This window comes from Parasteatoda tepidariorum, chromosome 4 (assembly GCF_982258835.1).
Source record: "Parasteatoda tepidariorum strain Cologne lab strain chromosome 4, Ptep-v5.0, whole genome shotgun sequence".
Taxonomy (NCBI): Eukaryota; Metazoa; Arthropoda; class Arachnida; order Araneae; family Theridiidae; genus Parasteatoda; species Parasteatoda tepidariorum.
In genome coordinates, this window is record NC_141758.1 from 52,091,335 (window position 1) to 52,106,130 (window position 14,796).

The 14,796-nt window shown below is 29.9% G+C and overlaps 1 protein-coding gene across 16 annotated transcripts in view; it reads right to left on the minus strand.

Annotated features, from left to right (window-relative positions):
• Positions 1–921: 921 nt before the first annotated feature.
• The window catches only part of LOC107440889 (uncharacterized), a 123,379-nt gene continuing 109,504 nt past the window's right edge, over positions 922–14,796 (minus strand). For all 16 annotated transcript variants that reach the window (XM_087161134.1, XM_087161135.1, XM_087161128.1 and 13 more), the window contains 6 exons: positions 13,981–14,007; positions 13,779–13,835; positions 8,277–8,312; positions 7,096–7,131; positions 6,036–6,056; positions 922–1,814 (listed from right to left, as the gene is read on the minus strand). In XM_087161134.1, coding sequence (XP_087017260.1) covers positions 1,138–1,814; positions 6,036–6,056; positions 7,096–7,131; positions 8,277–8,312; positions 13,779–13,835; positions 13,981–14,007 — 854 coding nt within the window. In that variant the 3' untranslated portion in view covers positions 922–1,137. The remainder of the gene's footprint in view (positions 1,815–6,035; positions 6,057–7,095; positions 7,132–8,276; positions 8,313–13,778; positions 13,836–13,980; positions 14,008–14,796) is intronic.

The following is a 14,796-nucleotide window of genomic DNA, read 5'->3' on the forward strand; positions in this document are numbered from 1 at the left end:
AATTTATGATGATATAGAAAAGTCTTTTTGATATTATATTAAGTTTTGTTGTCTTTATTCCTTGTGCTTTAATATTTTATAGTTTCAGTCCACCTTTGGAAAAAGTGTTAAATATGTTAAACTTGATTTTTCGAAATTAAGTTAGAAAATTTGATTTAGCTTGTAATTTTCAAAAATTCCTTACTAAAAAAAACTTCATTTGACAAATTCATAAACTCTTCTGAGGATGTTTGTAGTCTGTGTTTTGCAGTACTTAGATATTTCAACATGGTTTTTCGAATCGCTTTCGCTTAGGAAAATAAAAAAGCCACAGTTTAAGTGCTTTACACTTGCATCAAAGCTATAATTTTATACCGTGTACCCACATAATTATAAACTATACCGTAAAACCATCTTGCCATGAAAGATTATCTGGTTTTATAATGGAAAAATAACAGGCATAGCTAGCAACAGTTTTTCTTGACTGTTAGCTCAAATTTAGCCGATTTTTAGCTAGGGTCTTCTATGTTTATTTTGAAAATGACGTAAAAAAAGGCAATATGGAGAAAAGTCACAGTTTTGAGAAAATAAAAAGCGTTGGTGGTCTAATTTTCAAATATTTAAAAAGTTACTGAAACGCTGAATTATCTGAGCTCATAAAAAATTTGTAAGCATTAAGATTAAGGCATTGATTTTGGTAATTTTCATCTAGTTGAAAAATTGTCGCTAAATTGGCAATTTATAAAAAAAAAGCAATAACTTTTAAAATATTTCAGCAATTAGTTCCTTCTAAAGCAAAAATAATTCTTTACATTAAAATGGCATTTGCAGTTTAAAATTAATATTATGCTTTAAGGGTAAGGAACTTATACTGTGGCACTTTTTTCCCTTGGTGAAACAGCTCCGAAAAACCATGCTAACCTAATACAATAAAAATAAACAGGCAATTAAATAAATTTATTTTAATTTCAGGTAAGCTTTAAAGAATTGTCTTTTGCTTGAAAAAAAAAGAAAAGAAAGCATGAATTTCCAGACTTGTTCGAGTGCATACAGAAACAAGCAAAAAATATATGCTGAAACTATCTTTTTCTCACTAGGCATTTTTTCACAGTTTTAACCACCTAAGTTGATAGAACATTCTAGTCTTACAGTAGCTCATTAATAGTAGTAATCATCTGTAGTTGAGGGCGAAGCGGGTGCTTCTGTTACGAGACTTTTATCTGTAACTACGTTTCCATCACCATCTTTTTCATAAGAATAATGATATGAAAATCCTTCTCCGTTGCTCTCTTCTTTCGAATAGTGATAAGAAACTCCGCTGCTTTCTTCTTTCGAATAGTGGTAGGAAGCGTCCGCTTGATCACCATCGCCTTCGTATTCGTAATCCTCTCCTGCTTCTCCACTACCTTCTCCACTAGCAGAGACTTTTTTCACTTTTTTGATGATAATTCTCGCAGTTCTTCTTTCGACAGGTGCAGATGTAGCTGTAGCTGTAACTGCAGCTGGAGTAGTTGTAGGTACTTCCTTAACTACAGTTCCACCGCCTCCACTTCCTCCCTCATCCAGTATTTTTTTAATAATTATTATAGTTTTACCTCCACTTTCCCCTCCACTTTCACCTCCACTTTCCCCTCCACTTTCACCTCCACTTTCCCCTCCACTTTCACCTCCACCTTCATTTGCACCTCCACCTTCCTTTGCACCTCCACCTCCTTCCTCTTCCTTTGTTATTATCACTTCACCTGAATTTCCTCCTCCTCCTCCTTCTTCCTCTTCCTTTTTAATAACCACTCCACCTCCACCTTTCTTTACCAGCCTTTTCTTCTTAACGCATTCTGCAAAAATAATTAAATTTTAAAAGTTACTGAATTACTGCAGTTAGTAACTCTTACTAAGTTACTATAGGTAATTGTATTTTTCAAATAAAAAATATTTTACAGCTTTACAGACCGTGGGAAGTATACTTCCTGCTGACTTCATTAGCTTTTAACAGTTTGACGCGGATGGGACACAGGTGTCAATTTTATATATATTTTTTCTGACTCTCTAATTACGAGTAAAAAATTAATTTTGATAGTTTTTAATTATGAAAAATCAATCAAATAGTTACAAAAAAATCTGCTAGATTATCGGATTTTTATTTGTACTAAAATATAAAACCCCAAAAAAGTAGTCTCGAAAGAAAAAAATCATTCATATTCAAAAATTTATCAGTAATTGATTTTGAAAATTAAAGAAATTTCAAAGAAATTTTCTCTTAGATCTAAATAACTGCAATTAAGTTCATATTCGAAAACATATTGTTTGGAAGTGAGCGATGTTTTGAAGATTTTACCATTAACGCAGAAAAAGACACCGGTGTTTAATGCTGAATTTCATAACTGTAATTTATTAAAATGCTCAATATTTTATTTTTTTGTTTAGTTTGACCTGAATCGGTACAAAATAAGGAAAAATGCATAAAAAATATGTTTAATAAAACATCTACGTCAGAGGTTTAAATGCCGATGGGAAGTTAAATTTCCGTTTATGATTTTTGAGACCAACTGCTTATAACTTCAGAAAATACAAAAAATACAATATCTAAGAAAAGCTTTGTTTAACTCATATGTGGGGAACTCTAAAGTTTGAAGTGGGGCAAAGAAGAGAGATCAAATCTAGGGAGTGGTTTTCTCCTGTGCGTTATATGTTCGCTCATTGGATAACTTTATATCGAGTTTATTAATAGTTATAAACACAGAAAATTATAAATTTGCAAGTTAATAAGCATAAAAGTTCTAGCTTATGGTCAATTTCTTACAGTAAGTAAAATTTTGAAAATCTCACAGACCATCCCAACAATATATATAATATATATGCTACGGCCAAAGCCCGAAGTCGGCCAATTCGCGATATGGCCAAGAACGCTGTAAATTAGCTGGCCAAAGTCCAAAAATTGTTCGTGATTTCGGAAAATGGCTGCACAAATCGCGAATTGGCATGGGAAGATCAGCCAAAGTTGGAAGAAAAAATTATTATACCAGGCAAACCGGGCAAATGTATACCGGGCAGGGGCACTTGACCTTAAAAAAACATCAGTGTAGGATATACCAGGCAAATGTATACCGGGCAGTGGCACTTGACCTTAAAAAAACATCAGTGTAGGGTATACCGGGCAAATATATACCGGGCAGTGGCACTTGATCTTAAAAAAACATCAGTGTAGGATATACCGGGCAAATGCATACCGGGCAGTTGTACTTGTCATACTAGACCTAGTATGACAAGACCTTTGGTATGCATGACAATTAAATAGACAATTTAATAATGATTATTAAATTAATGATTATTTAATAGACAATTTAAAAACTTCTATTTTTCATATTTTAAATTAAAAGATTTATAAGAATTATTTATATAATTATAGAAGGCCGCCGAAGTAAAATATTCACTGATCGTTTCAATTATTTCGGACTTTGGCCAGCCATCCTCGGCCACTTCGCGATCTGGCCGGCCAATTCCCGAAATCAAGAACAATTTCGGACTTTGGCCAGCCATCTTCGGCCACTTCGCGATCTGGCCGGACTTCGGGGTTTGGCCGTAACATATATATATATATATATATATATATATATATATATATATATATATATATATATATATATATATATATATATATATATATATATATATATATATATATATATATATATATATATATATATATATATATATATATATATATATATATATATATATTTTTATATATATATATATATATATATTTTTATATATATATATATATATATATATATATATATATATATATATATATATATATATATATATATATATATGCAGTGCAAATAAATAGATAGATATAAATATATATATATATAAATGGTCCAAAAAAAATTGACATTGTAAACGGGTCACATCAAACTCCGACTTTAAAAATGTATGTTTATAGTTACGTAATATAAACGTAATGTTTATAAATACTTTCTGCGATCTTACAAAAATTAGGAGTGAAAAAAAGATTATTTTGAATATTGCAATAGAAAATAATTTTGTAGTATTTAGTTTGTTCTCGTTAGTTTTGTATGATTATTAGAAATTAAATGTAAATATTTTATAATTAATATCTGTGATCTTTATTTTTTCTTTTTGTTTTCTCGCTTCTTCTTTATAAGCACAAGTATAATGATTCAAAAGGTATGCATTCCGTACAATACTGCAATTAATTGGGTACTTGCACTTCAAGAGGAAAAAGATCACAGATACCCACACATGTGATCTATGATGTCAACTCCAGAGATGATCGTTTATAAGCAAGATTTCGTGTTAAAGTTGAGCTAAGTTTCTCCACATAAGTTAGAATGTTGATTAACGTGAAGTTAATTTAATTCAGAGCCGTATCGCGCATCGAATTTGTTTTAATATAATTCTTCCTCGTCTACGCCTTTTACTTAACTTAGATTTATTATTTGTTTATGTGATTGATTGTAAGCATGATATATTTTTGTTTTGTGTACCTGGCAAATTCGATGCACTATTAGTTTGTTTATGTTCTACGTGACTGCACGCCAGTTTTTCTGTTAAATAAGAAATGTATAGTGAAAGAATTGAAATCCTTGTGAAAGAATCTTTGTGTAAGAGTTATAGAATATGTTATTTAAAAGAATTGATGGGGATGGCTTGCATGGAATAGAATGGAGAGAAAAGTTGCTAATGTAAACAAATACCACGTTTCAACAACCAATCAGGATAGAGATTCCCACACTTTGTCACTTGTTGGTATCCCATTGGCGTAAAAATATTTAGAGTTAAAATCGTAGCTACAGCGAGCTTAGAGCTTGCTTTGTTGAAATCTTATCTACAACAATCAGTCGAATCATATTATTCTGGTTAACTGGTGCAAAAGTTGCCCTCATGAAATCTGTTAAAGTATTTTAAACACCGTCCTGAACAAATCATGACATGAAAATGTTAAGCGCAGTACTGACATACTTTGTAGATAAATAAAGACTTTGTGTAGTTGGAGGGCAAGAGTCATTGGAATCTAAAATATTATTTACTTATTTACTTTCGAAAATTTTATTTTTGGAATTACGGTAACTTAAAAACGAATGAACCAAACAAGACTTTGAGCTTTTTAAAGTTTAAAGGTCTGAATCATCTTTCTTCATTTTTTGTAAACAATTTTTAAATCAGCAAAATTTCCATTTTACATTAGATATAATAGTTAAAATACAACTTTTGTATGTCTTAGTCTGTCTAAAACAAGTGATCCTCTAGAAGGGCAATCTTTTATTACTATTAGAGTTATTGTGTTCTAAAGATTATTGTTATTATTCTCTTTTCGCAAATTTTATTTTCGGAATTAAAGTGACGAATGAACCAAACTTATAATGAAAATTCAAGATTTCTAAGACTTTAAGATCGGAATCAGTTCACATATTTATTAAACAGTTTTTAAGTCAGCAAGATGTACGTTTCATGTTAGGCTTAATAGTTAAAATAGAACTTTTGCTTGCCTTCGTCTGCCTAAAACAAATGATTCTCTAGAGGCAATCAAGAGGGCAATATTTTATTTTATGTCCTGCATAAAATGAAAGATTACCCTTCTAAAGAATCATACTAAATAACATGTGCTTATAAAAATTTTAATTATTTTATTAAATTGACAAATATTAAATTATTTATGTGTAAAAAAATTTGTTATATGTTAAATATTATGCATTATAAATTATAAAATATTTATTATAAATTATATATTATATACTATAAAATTTATTATGTATGAAAATTATTTATATATTACATCTAAAACAAAAACTTGTAATAATTTGCACAATATTATTATGTTTTAAAATTAAATTTGGATATATGTGGGCCTTAATTATGAAATCAAATAAAGTATTAAATAAATTATTTATATATACCATAATTGATAATTTTTTTTCTAAAATTCTAATTTTTATTTACATTATTTTATTTTTCGATTTTGACAGTCATAAACTATGTTAGACGATTTGATTTTGTTAATAATGAGACTAATTAAACTTATTACTTACTTTTGGACGTTTTAGCACTACCTGTGAAAGAAAAATAATATTATAATCATTTGTTTAAATCCACCTCATGTAAGAAATACAGTAACAAAATAATATGAGATAACTATTTTGAATAACTAAAAATTTGCATATAAAGTAAATATCAAGTTTATTTCAGTTGGCTTGCCAGGTTAGACCGCTCTAGAGGCAGATAAAGCAAGCATTTGTACCGGTTTTTTCAAAAATAGTGCATTTTTGTTTAAAAATTAAAATTCGCAAGCAGAATTCTCTGAAATTTGTTTATGATAACTATAAATACGCAATAAATCGAAATAATCTTTTGGACTTATGTAAATAATATTCCTCTGAATATATAGTTTAAATTGGAAATTAATCGGGGACGGTTTTTTTTAAAATTACGACTTCAATACGATATATATGTATATCACATATACATAAAGCAAAGTCTTCGAGTTACGATTAATAAAAAATGTAGTTTCAAGAAACAAATCTGCGAACATTTTTGATCCTATAGAGTGGATTATTTGAACCTGTTTCTGTAAAATTCAAAATTCAAGCACTTGGATCTTTTTTCTGCTCATAAATATGGGGAAGTATTATTTTAACCCTTAAAGAACCGTGGTCTGTAAGGGTTAACGCGATTCTATTTTCACAACCTATGGTATCATATATGACACTAGAATTTTCGACTCCATCAGCCCATGGTAACACGGCCGTGATTTTGATTTGGAACTTTTTATTTCAATTTTTAAATGGTGGTTGTAGTCCGGCTAACAGAGAATTGAGCTTCAATATGAGCTTTCGGTTCAGAGTGTTTTTTTTAAAATTATTATTGTTTGATCCGGAGTATTGAAACATGCAAACAATTGCACGTGTTCGACTCTTTTTAGAAGATTGAACACGTGCAATTGTTGAAAAGCGTCAATCTGAATTAAAACACCTTTTATATTGTGTTTAGACGTCTATTTTTAGATTTATTTTATTTTATATATTACTTGCAAGATATTTAATTACTCAAATAAATTTTTATTCATTTCATATATGTACTATTGATGCATACCCCCAGAAGAGGACGATGCTGAGGAACTGGCACTACCTATAACAAAACAAAAAATAATTAGGTGTTAAACAATATTTAGTAAAAAATAAAAAAAAATTGTGCAGAGCTTTTATTATTGTAAATAGTCACCCAATGAAGGTAGCGTACTGAAAGGTGGGGTTATTAAATGATATATAGGTAATCACCCATAAATTTAATTTTGCACGTATTTCTCTTTTATTGCATTTAATACGAAATTTACAATTCTACTTGAATTTTATAAATGAAAAATATTAAAGTATCAATTGATGCGCATCCTAAAAAAATTAGGACTTTAACTCTTTGCGATCGTATTAAGTTGATACATGGGTGTCATGCTGGTCGGAATTAATTTTCGTTGCACGAGCAGTAAGTAATACATAATATGCGGTCCCGCAGTGGACTGATCGTTAAGACACGGTTCACAGCAGATCACCGAAGTCAAGCATCACTGGTTGTGGGCAGTGTGCGGGCGGGTGACCACTTGGATCAGTCTGCGTAGGGACCGAGGGCGTGCGGTATTGGTCCCCGTTAAACTGTTCTACCGTAAAGTGCTCGACTTCGCGTGCAGGTCGTCGGGCTACCGAAGCGGGAGTGCCATCCCCTCTGCAGAGGATCAAAATTGTGGTGGTATGTCTTCGGATCATCCTCAGGGATGTTTCCCAGACTGTCCCCAATAGCCCATTGTGCAGCTCTAGTGCGACGTAAATGAACTTGAACAGCATAATATGCGAGATTAAGAAAGAAAAATGAAATTTTTAAATTCTCTTAGAAACTTTAGAAATATGTAACTCAATAATATATTTTATGCAAAAATTACATTTTATAGTTCTCCATCGTGTGGTATTTTTCAAAGCAGTCTCCAATATGAAACCTTGTTTTTCGAGCACATGTGTCACAAAAATAATTAGTTTGGCTTCTTCCGCCTAATTTTTTTGTTTGAACATACAGAACTATCTCTACTCTTTAAATTTTCAGAGTGCTGCAATATATGTAGTTTGCCATTAAGCTGTGGCTAACATCTTTGCTGCGATGGCTTAGAGCAGACATACGACTGGAACGGTAAGAAAGCGTTTTTTGGCTGAGAGTAGACATACAACCAGCAAAGGGTTAAAAAGCACGTTTTGTTACGTTTTACACTTTACACAGAGGCTAATGCTTACCTCCACCACTAGAACTTGCTGCGGCAGCTGCACTACCTAAAATAGACAATGTTTTATTATATAAACACTATAAGTCAAAATTGGAAGAGTCTACAAACAACTCAACAAAATAAAGAACAAAATAAATAAATTTAAATATTTTCTATACTATTGCTGAATAATATTGCCATATTTATATGCATTTTTAGTGATCATTCCTGATTATTGATTTATACTTTAATTTAATACAGTAGCTGAGATAAATTCAAGAATTCCTTCTGAGCAATCTCTCCTAACAAGGTTGATGAGATTGGGTAGGAGAAATTATAATTTACAACAACACTACAATCGTTAACAAAAATAATTACTCGTGAATAATAATTTTAAAATGTTTTTGTAAGCAAATATTATTGTATTAGCAGTGAATGTTTCAACCTAATACTTGAAGAGTTCGTTATGTGAAATAATTAAAGAATTTAAATTTTGCAGAAAGGCTGAAAAGGATTAACGATCCTTGAATCGTTGGCAAACTTTTGTTAGTCTCTATTTTAGCTTCTGGAAACACTTAAACTATTTTCTAACATAGATACCATATTCCATTCTTTCTTAGCATGAGACTTGTAGTCTCTCCCATTTTGTTTAGATATATACGGCTTTTCATTTAAACATGACCGTTTTTAGAAAGAACTGTTGGTATAAGCACTATTAAACAAGAATCGTAAATAAATAGGAATAAATAAATTCTAAGATATTTTAATTTCCCGTTAGTCTGAGGAAGAGTTATTATTCAGGCACGACCATTGAAATAAAATAGATCTGCTTTATACTTGCTTTATACTTACAAATCGTTTGTGTTTATACAGATCGTTCAGTGCTGTTGTTATGCATTACCTGTTATCACAATGAGTGTAGGGGAGAGTGGGGTCAATTGTAACGTTTTTTACTTAACTATTTTTAACTAACAAAAAATCGAATATATTATTAGTATTAATTGACAGACGAGTAAAGTAGACTATCCTCAACTAGAAAAAAAATAAATACCTGATTTTAAATATTATTATATTAGTTATTAACAATTTTTGACAGTCGTGCAGTTGTTACAATTGTCCCCACTTACGGGGTCAATTGTAACAGTTCATAAATTCAACTAAAACATAGTTAATTATACATATTATCATAGTTGTGATATATTTTTTTATTGATCAAAATAGTAGTGATATTTTAGGAGTAAAAATAATAATGAGCAGAAACCTAAAGGGTTAAACTTTTAACTTTAAGGGGTTAAAAATTTTAATTTATGCTGTGAAAGGTGACAAATAAAATAATGCACATGCAACATAATATAAATGATATAGGAAACTATTGGTGGTTCTTAAGGAGTTAAGTAATGGTTTGTAAATATAAGATTATTTATTTTCAGCTGTTACAATCGTCCCTTTACTTGTTGTTACAATTGTCCCCAAGGCGCCATTTCAGCTTCATTTGTTAAAAACAATGCTAGTTAATTAGCAAAACTAATCTTTTTTTTTTATTGAAATGTTAATTAAAGTGTCCACTTACATATTCGGTAACTAATTTTTATTTGTTTAAACAAAATTACTTTGTTACAATATAATATTATAATACCAAAAAAAGTACTTGCGTGGCGTGAAAATATCTTTTGTGATGTAATTCTTTCAAAAGTACATAAAAATGGTTGCCATCAGGGGTGTACATGTAGATTTATTAAATACACCTTGTGCGCCACCTGGGAACCAAATCTAGAACCCGACACTCGAAATTTTTGCTCTGTTACAATCGTACCCCGTTACAATTGACCCCACTCTCCCCTACTCTTTTCTCCGAACGTTATATGTGTACAATCTTCCCTAGCGCTACCTTACTTACACAAGAGAAGGGCAGAAATAGTAAATCCTAATTGGGTAAAATCTGGCTTGCCCTGGTTTATGATCTGGGCTATTACACCTTTTAATATCGAACTTAAAAAAAAAATTAAATATTCAAGATTATTTTTAACATTTGCGCACAAATGAAATCTTAAAGTTGTTCCTATTTTCTAAAGCTAACCCGTCGCAAAAATATTTATTGCACTTAATATGCTGTCGAACAAAAGCCACCGTTGGAGAAATTTTACACCTTATATGCTGACGATCAAATGTCACTGTTGGAGAAATTTTACACCTTATATGCTGACGATCAAATGTCACTGTTGGAGAAATTTTACACCTAATAAGCTGACGATCAAAAGTCACCGTTGGAGAAATTTTACACCTAATATGCTGACGAACAAAAGTCACTGTTGGAGAAATTTTACACCTTATATGCTGACGATCAAAAGTCACTGTTGGAGAAATTTTACACCTAATATGCTGACGAACAAAAGTTACTGTTGGAGAAATTTTACACCTTATATGCTGACGATCAAAAGTCACTGTTGGAGAAATTTTACACCTAATATGCTGACGATCAAAAGTCACTGTTGGAGAAATTTTACACCTAATATGCTGACGATCAAAAGTCACTGATGGAGAAATTTTACACCTAATATGCTGACGAACAAAAGTCACTGTTGGAGAAATTTTACACCTAATATGCTGACGAGCAGAAGTCAGTATTGGAGCAATAATTGACTAGGTTTTCCGACTTCTAAAGCATAGATAGCTGTTTTAACCTTTCAATTAAGTGACGTAATGTCAATAAAGATTTCCTAAGACAATAATTACTAAATCAAAAGCATATTCTTAATGTGTATTTCTTCAGCCTGGGTTGGGTCGATAAAATACCCACAAAAGCTCAATCACGTTTGTTTATTTACAAGTTCTTTTAAATTGAACACACTGCAAAAAATTCCGTATCTAATTACAGTATCGGCACTTGGGGTGAATTTTTCGTAAATATTATACCGTAGCTTGTACAGTAATATTTATTTAATTAGATTGGTTCAGTGATTTTAAGTTGATTATTACGGCAAAAAGTACTGTAATTTTTTACAGGACAGTAATGGCCATGTTACCCTTTTATCACTACGAATTAAACAACCAGTTTTCAGTTAAAAATAAATAAAAAAATAATCAAAATCCAAAAAGCGTACCTTAAAATAAGTAATTTAAAAAAAAAATATTTCAATTTTAATGTCAAATGTTATATTCTTCAATTAAATTTAAATAATGCAAAAATGTAAATATTTTATTATTTTTAAACATTTATTTTTACGACAGAAAACTATCACATCCGACTACTTAAGTATACTTTTTAAAAAACATAAACTTAAAATTACAAGTTTTTTAAAGAATTGTTTTAAGCAAACTATTATTTTTTAAATGAAATGTTCATTTAATTTCAAATATCTGAGTTAAAAATACAGGAAAAAATACTTATGCTGAAGTAAAGATAAACAGAATTTCATAATGGCCTTGAAATTTCCATCTTATTAGCATTAGCACTACCATCAAAATACTTACATTCTTAATTTCAAAATCGCATACCTAAAGTAATGTGACCGTTCTCTAAATTTAATGCGACAATATCATAGTCATTGGCATTAAAGTGTTTGATTCGAATTTTGCGTCATTTTTTCTACTATTTTTCATTTATATTGATAATTTGCAATCTTTTAAGAGCAACAGAATCAGTGTATAATGAACCATTAAATATTTATTGAGAATAGTGATTAAACTCAGAGTGAATAAGCAAGGTCAAAACTACCATACTATGGTAAAAATTACGTTTCTGGCTCTGCGGTAACACCAAAATCGCGATAATTTTTATCGAAGAACTTCGGTAACGATTTCGATAAAATTAACGATAAAATATTGTTTTTCAATATGCGTTAAAATTCGAGAATTTTATGGAGTTTCGTACTATGGAGCAATTTACTTTGCAGTTTTGTATTTTTTACTTAATGTGTGATGCCGTCATTCTGGGCTACTTTGTGCAGGATTTCGCAGTTTTTGAACTTTGACATGTAAAAAAACTATGTTAGTTCAAACTTTAGTAAAATTTATCGATATTATATTCATAACTGGACTCAGACGAGTGAATTTGATCAATATTGGCATTATTTGTATGTAATATTTACGAATAAGTCAAAACATACCTTGCACAAAGTAGCCCCCAAATGGGGCTACTTTGTGCAGCGATAGGAATTCAGTTTAATAATCATGTTTTTAGTAAAATATTGATATAAAATTGTTAAAAAAGTTATTGTTGACATTTTTAAAGACAAAAACATCAAGATATGTAAAGATGTTAGTTTGAAAATAATTTTCAGCGTTAAAAAACCATTTTTTTTGAAGAATTTTTTCTTAAAAAGAATGTTTATTTCAAAACATTTGAGTTTAAACAAAAGGAAACCATATACTTTTTTAAACATTGAAATGGATGATATTTCAAAAATAATAATTATTACATATTCATTAACATTTATAATATTGATAAATTTGAACATAACATGCTTGAATGAACACGACAGAACTTGCTCTTCAGTTTCTGTCAAAATCACCTGATGTCCTATAAAATATATTTTTATGTGTTAAATCGTTTGATTAATTCATTAAAAGAAAAATAACAGTTTACCAGCACGTTTCACGTGTTTCTTGTGAATTTTATTAGAGATAGTATTTCTGGGGATTTTGTATTTCCGAGAAGCTTCTGCAATCGACATACCACCAGCAACTGCTTGCAAACATGTTGCAGCTTTTCTAAAGTGAAATCAAGGTATTTTCTCGTTCGATGTATTTTTTTTATAACGTCTGACAATTTTTTTGTCGAAAAAAAAAAAACGAATGAAACTTTGTACAAAGTAGCACCACAGTGCATTTTTTTTTTCATTTTCCGTTTATTTGTTATTAATTTTAAATTTTTTTTTAACGCTAACATGATATAATTGTTTATTAATGTATAAATAAAAAATTTTGCACTTACGACAATTGTTTTATCAACGTCTTTGCATTTCACAGCTAAAGTTTCCACGCACACTTTTCGACATCCGACGTCCTCGGAAAATTGTTGACATTGGATGAACGAAACACACTCTGAGATTGTTTTAAAATTCGAAAAAATGTTTGTAGTAATAGAAGAGACTTCTATCTTCAAATTCCACACATTTTTAACGTGAAATGAACATAATACTGAATAGCAGCACTTGAAAAATGCCAAATTCGAATTTGCACAAAGTAGCCCCCGCTGCACAAAGACGGTAATAAAAAGTAAAATTTTGAAGACCAGAATGTCCGTTAAACCGTTGTAATTTGAACGAAAATACCGATTTTGTACAGAACGGTTTAAATACCGTATATTATAGTTCCTTTAACTAGAATTATGCTTCTTTTCATTAGCAGAAATGTCATTACCATGTGATTAGTTTGGTAATTTTACCCGACTTTTTTCCTCTGTGTATAGACATCCATATAAATAATTACAAAATAAATTGGGTTGTACTACTTTTCCCTTATTGAAACTGTTGAACTTGTGATGTTCTTGAAATAAATTAAAAGAAAAAATCAAATAATGTAGCCATCTTACTACTGCCTCCAGAGCCTCCAGAACCCCCATTCCATCCGTTTCCACCCCCTCCTCCACCTAAATAATAAGATATACATTAACTTTGAAAATTCTTACAGCACTTATTATTCCACATTTTTTTTCCAATTACAGTTACAGAATAACAAGAAGCATATTTATTACTAAGATTTTTTCTTCGTTAAAATAAAATATTCTTACTTACCATTTTCAATTGGTGATAAAGTAACATCTAAAAAATAAGTAAATAAAATAAAAATAAAAACGTTACATTAATGTAATACAAAGTAGGAAATTTTTTTTTCCATTCAAAGAATTTCTAAAATTAATGAAGTTAAGAAATTTTGTTGCTGTTGATGCAAACAGCATGACGCGCTTAAAAAGTTTCGAATTTCAACACAAAAAAAAGGTGGCCAAAACTATCAGAATGTGGTAAAAATTAACCGTGTTTCTGGTGTTATAAGAACTCTAAAAAGCTCGTTAGTTCTTACCAAAGCGCTTTGGTAATTATTTTCGTAAAATTAAATATGAAAACGTTTTAATAATACGTGATAAAGTTGCTTAATTATTTGTGATAAAATGGTGTATATGTGGTAAAAATTGGAAACTTAATCATGATACTTTAAAATATGGCACAAAAAACATTTATTAGGCTAAATTTGATTTTCAATTTTATTTCTTTTTATTAAATATTTGGTAATCAAAATTATAATTTTGAAAACCAAAATATCCGGTAAACCTATACTATATGAAACGAAAAAATCACCAAAGGTATGGTTTAATTACCATATATTTTTTTCTTTATTTTTAGAATTATGTTTTTTTTACTAGAAATGCCATTACCATATAGTGTGGTAATTTAACCAGATTTTTTTTCTCCGCGAAGTATTATTTCTTGTAATATAATTGATAAAGTAAATTATTATTAAAAGTATTTTTTCATTTTATAACTGGGTTTAAAAGTCAGAAATTTACGTGTAATGAAATAATTAAAACGGAAAAAATCCTGTTTATTCAAGTT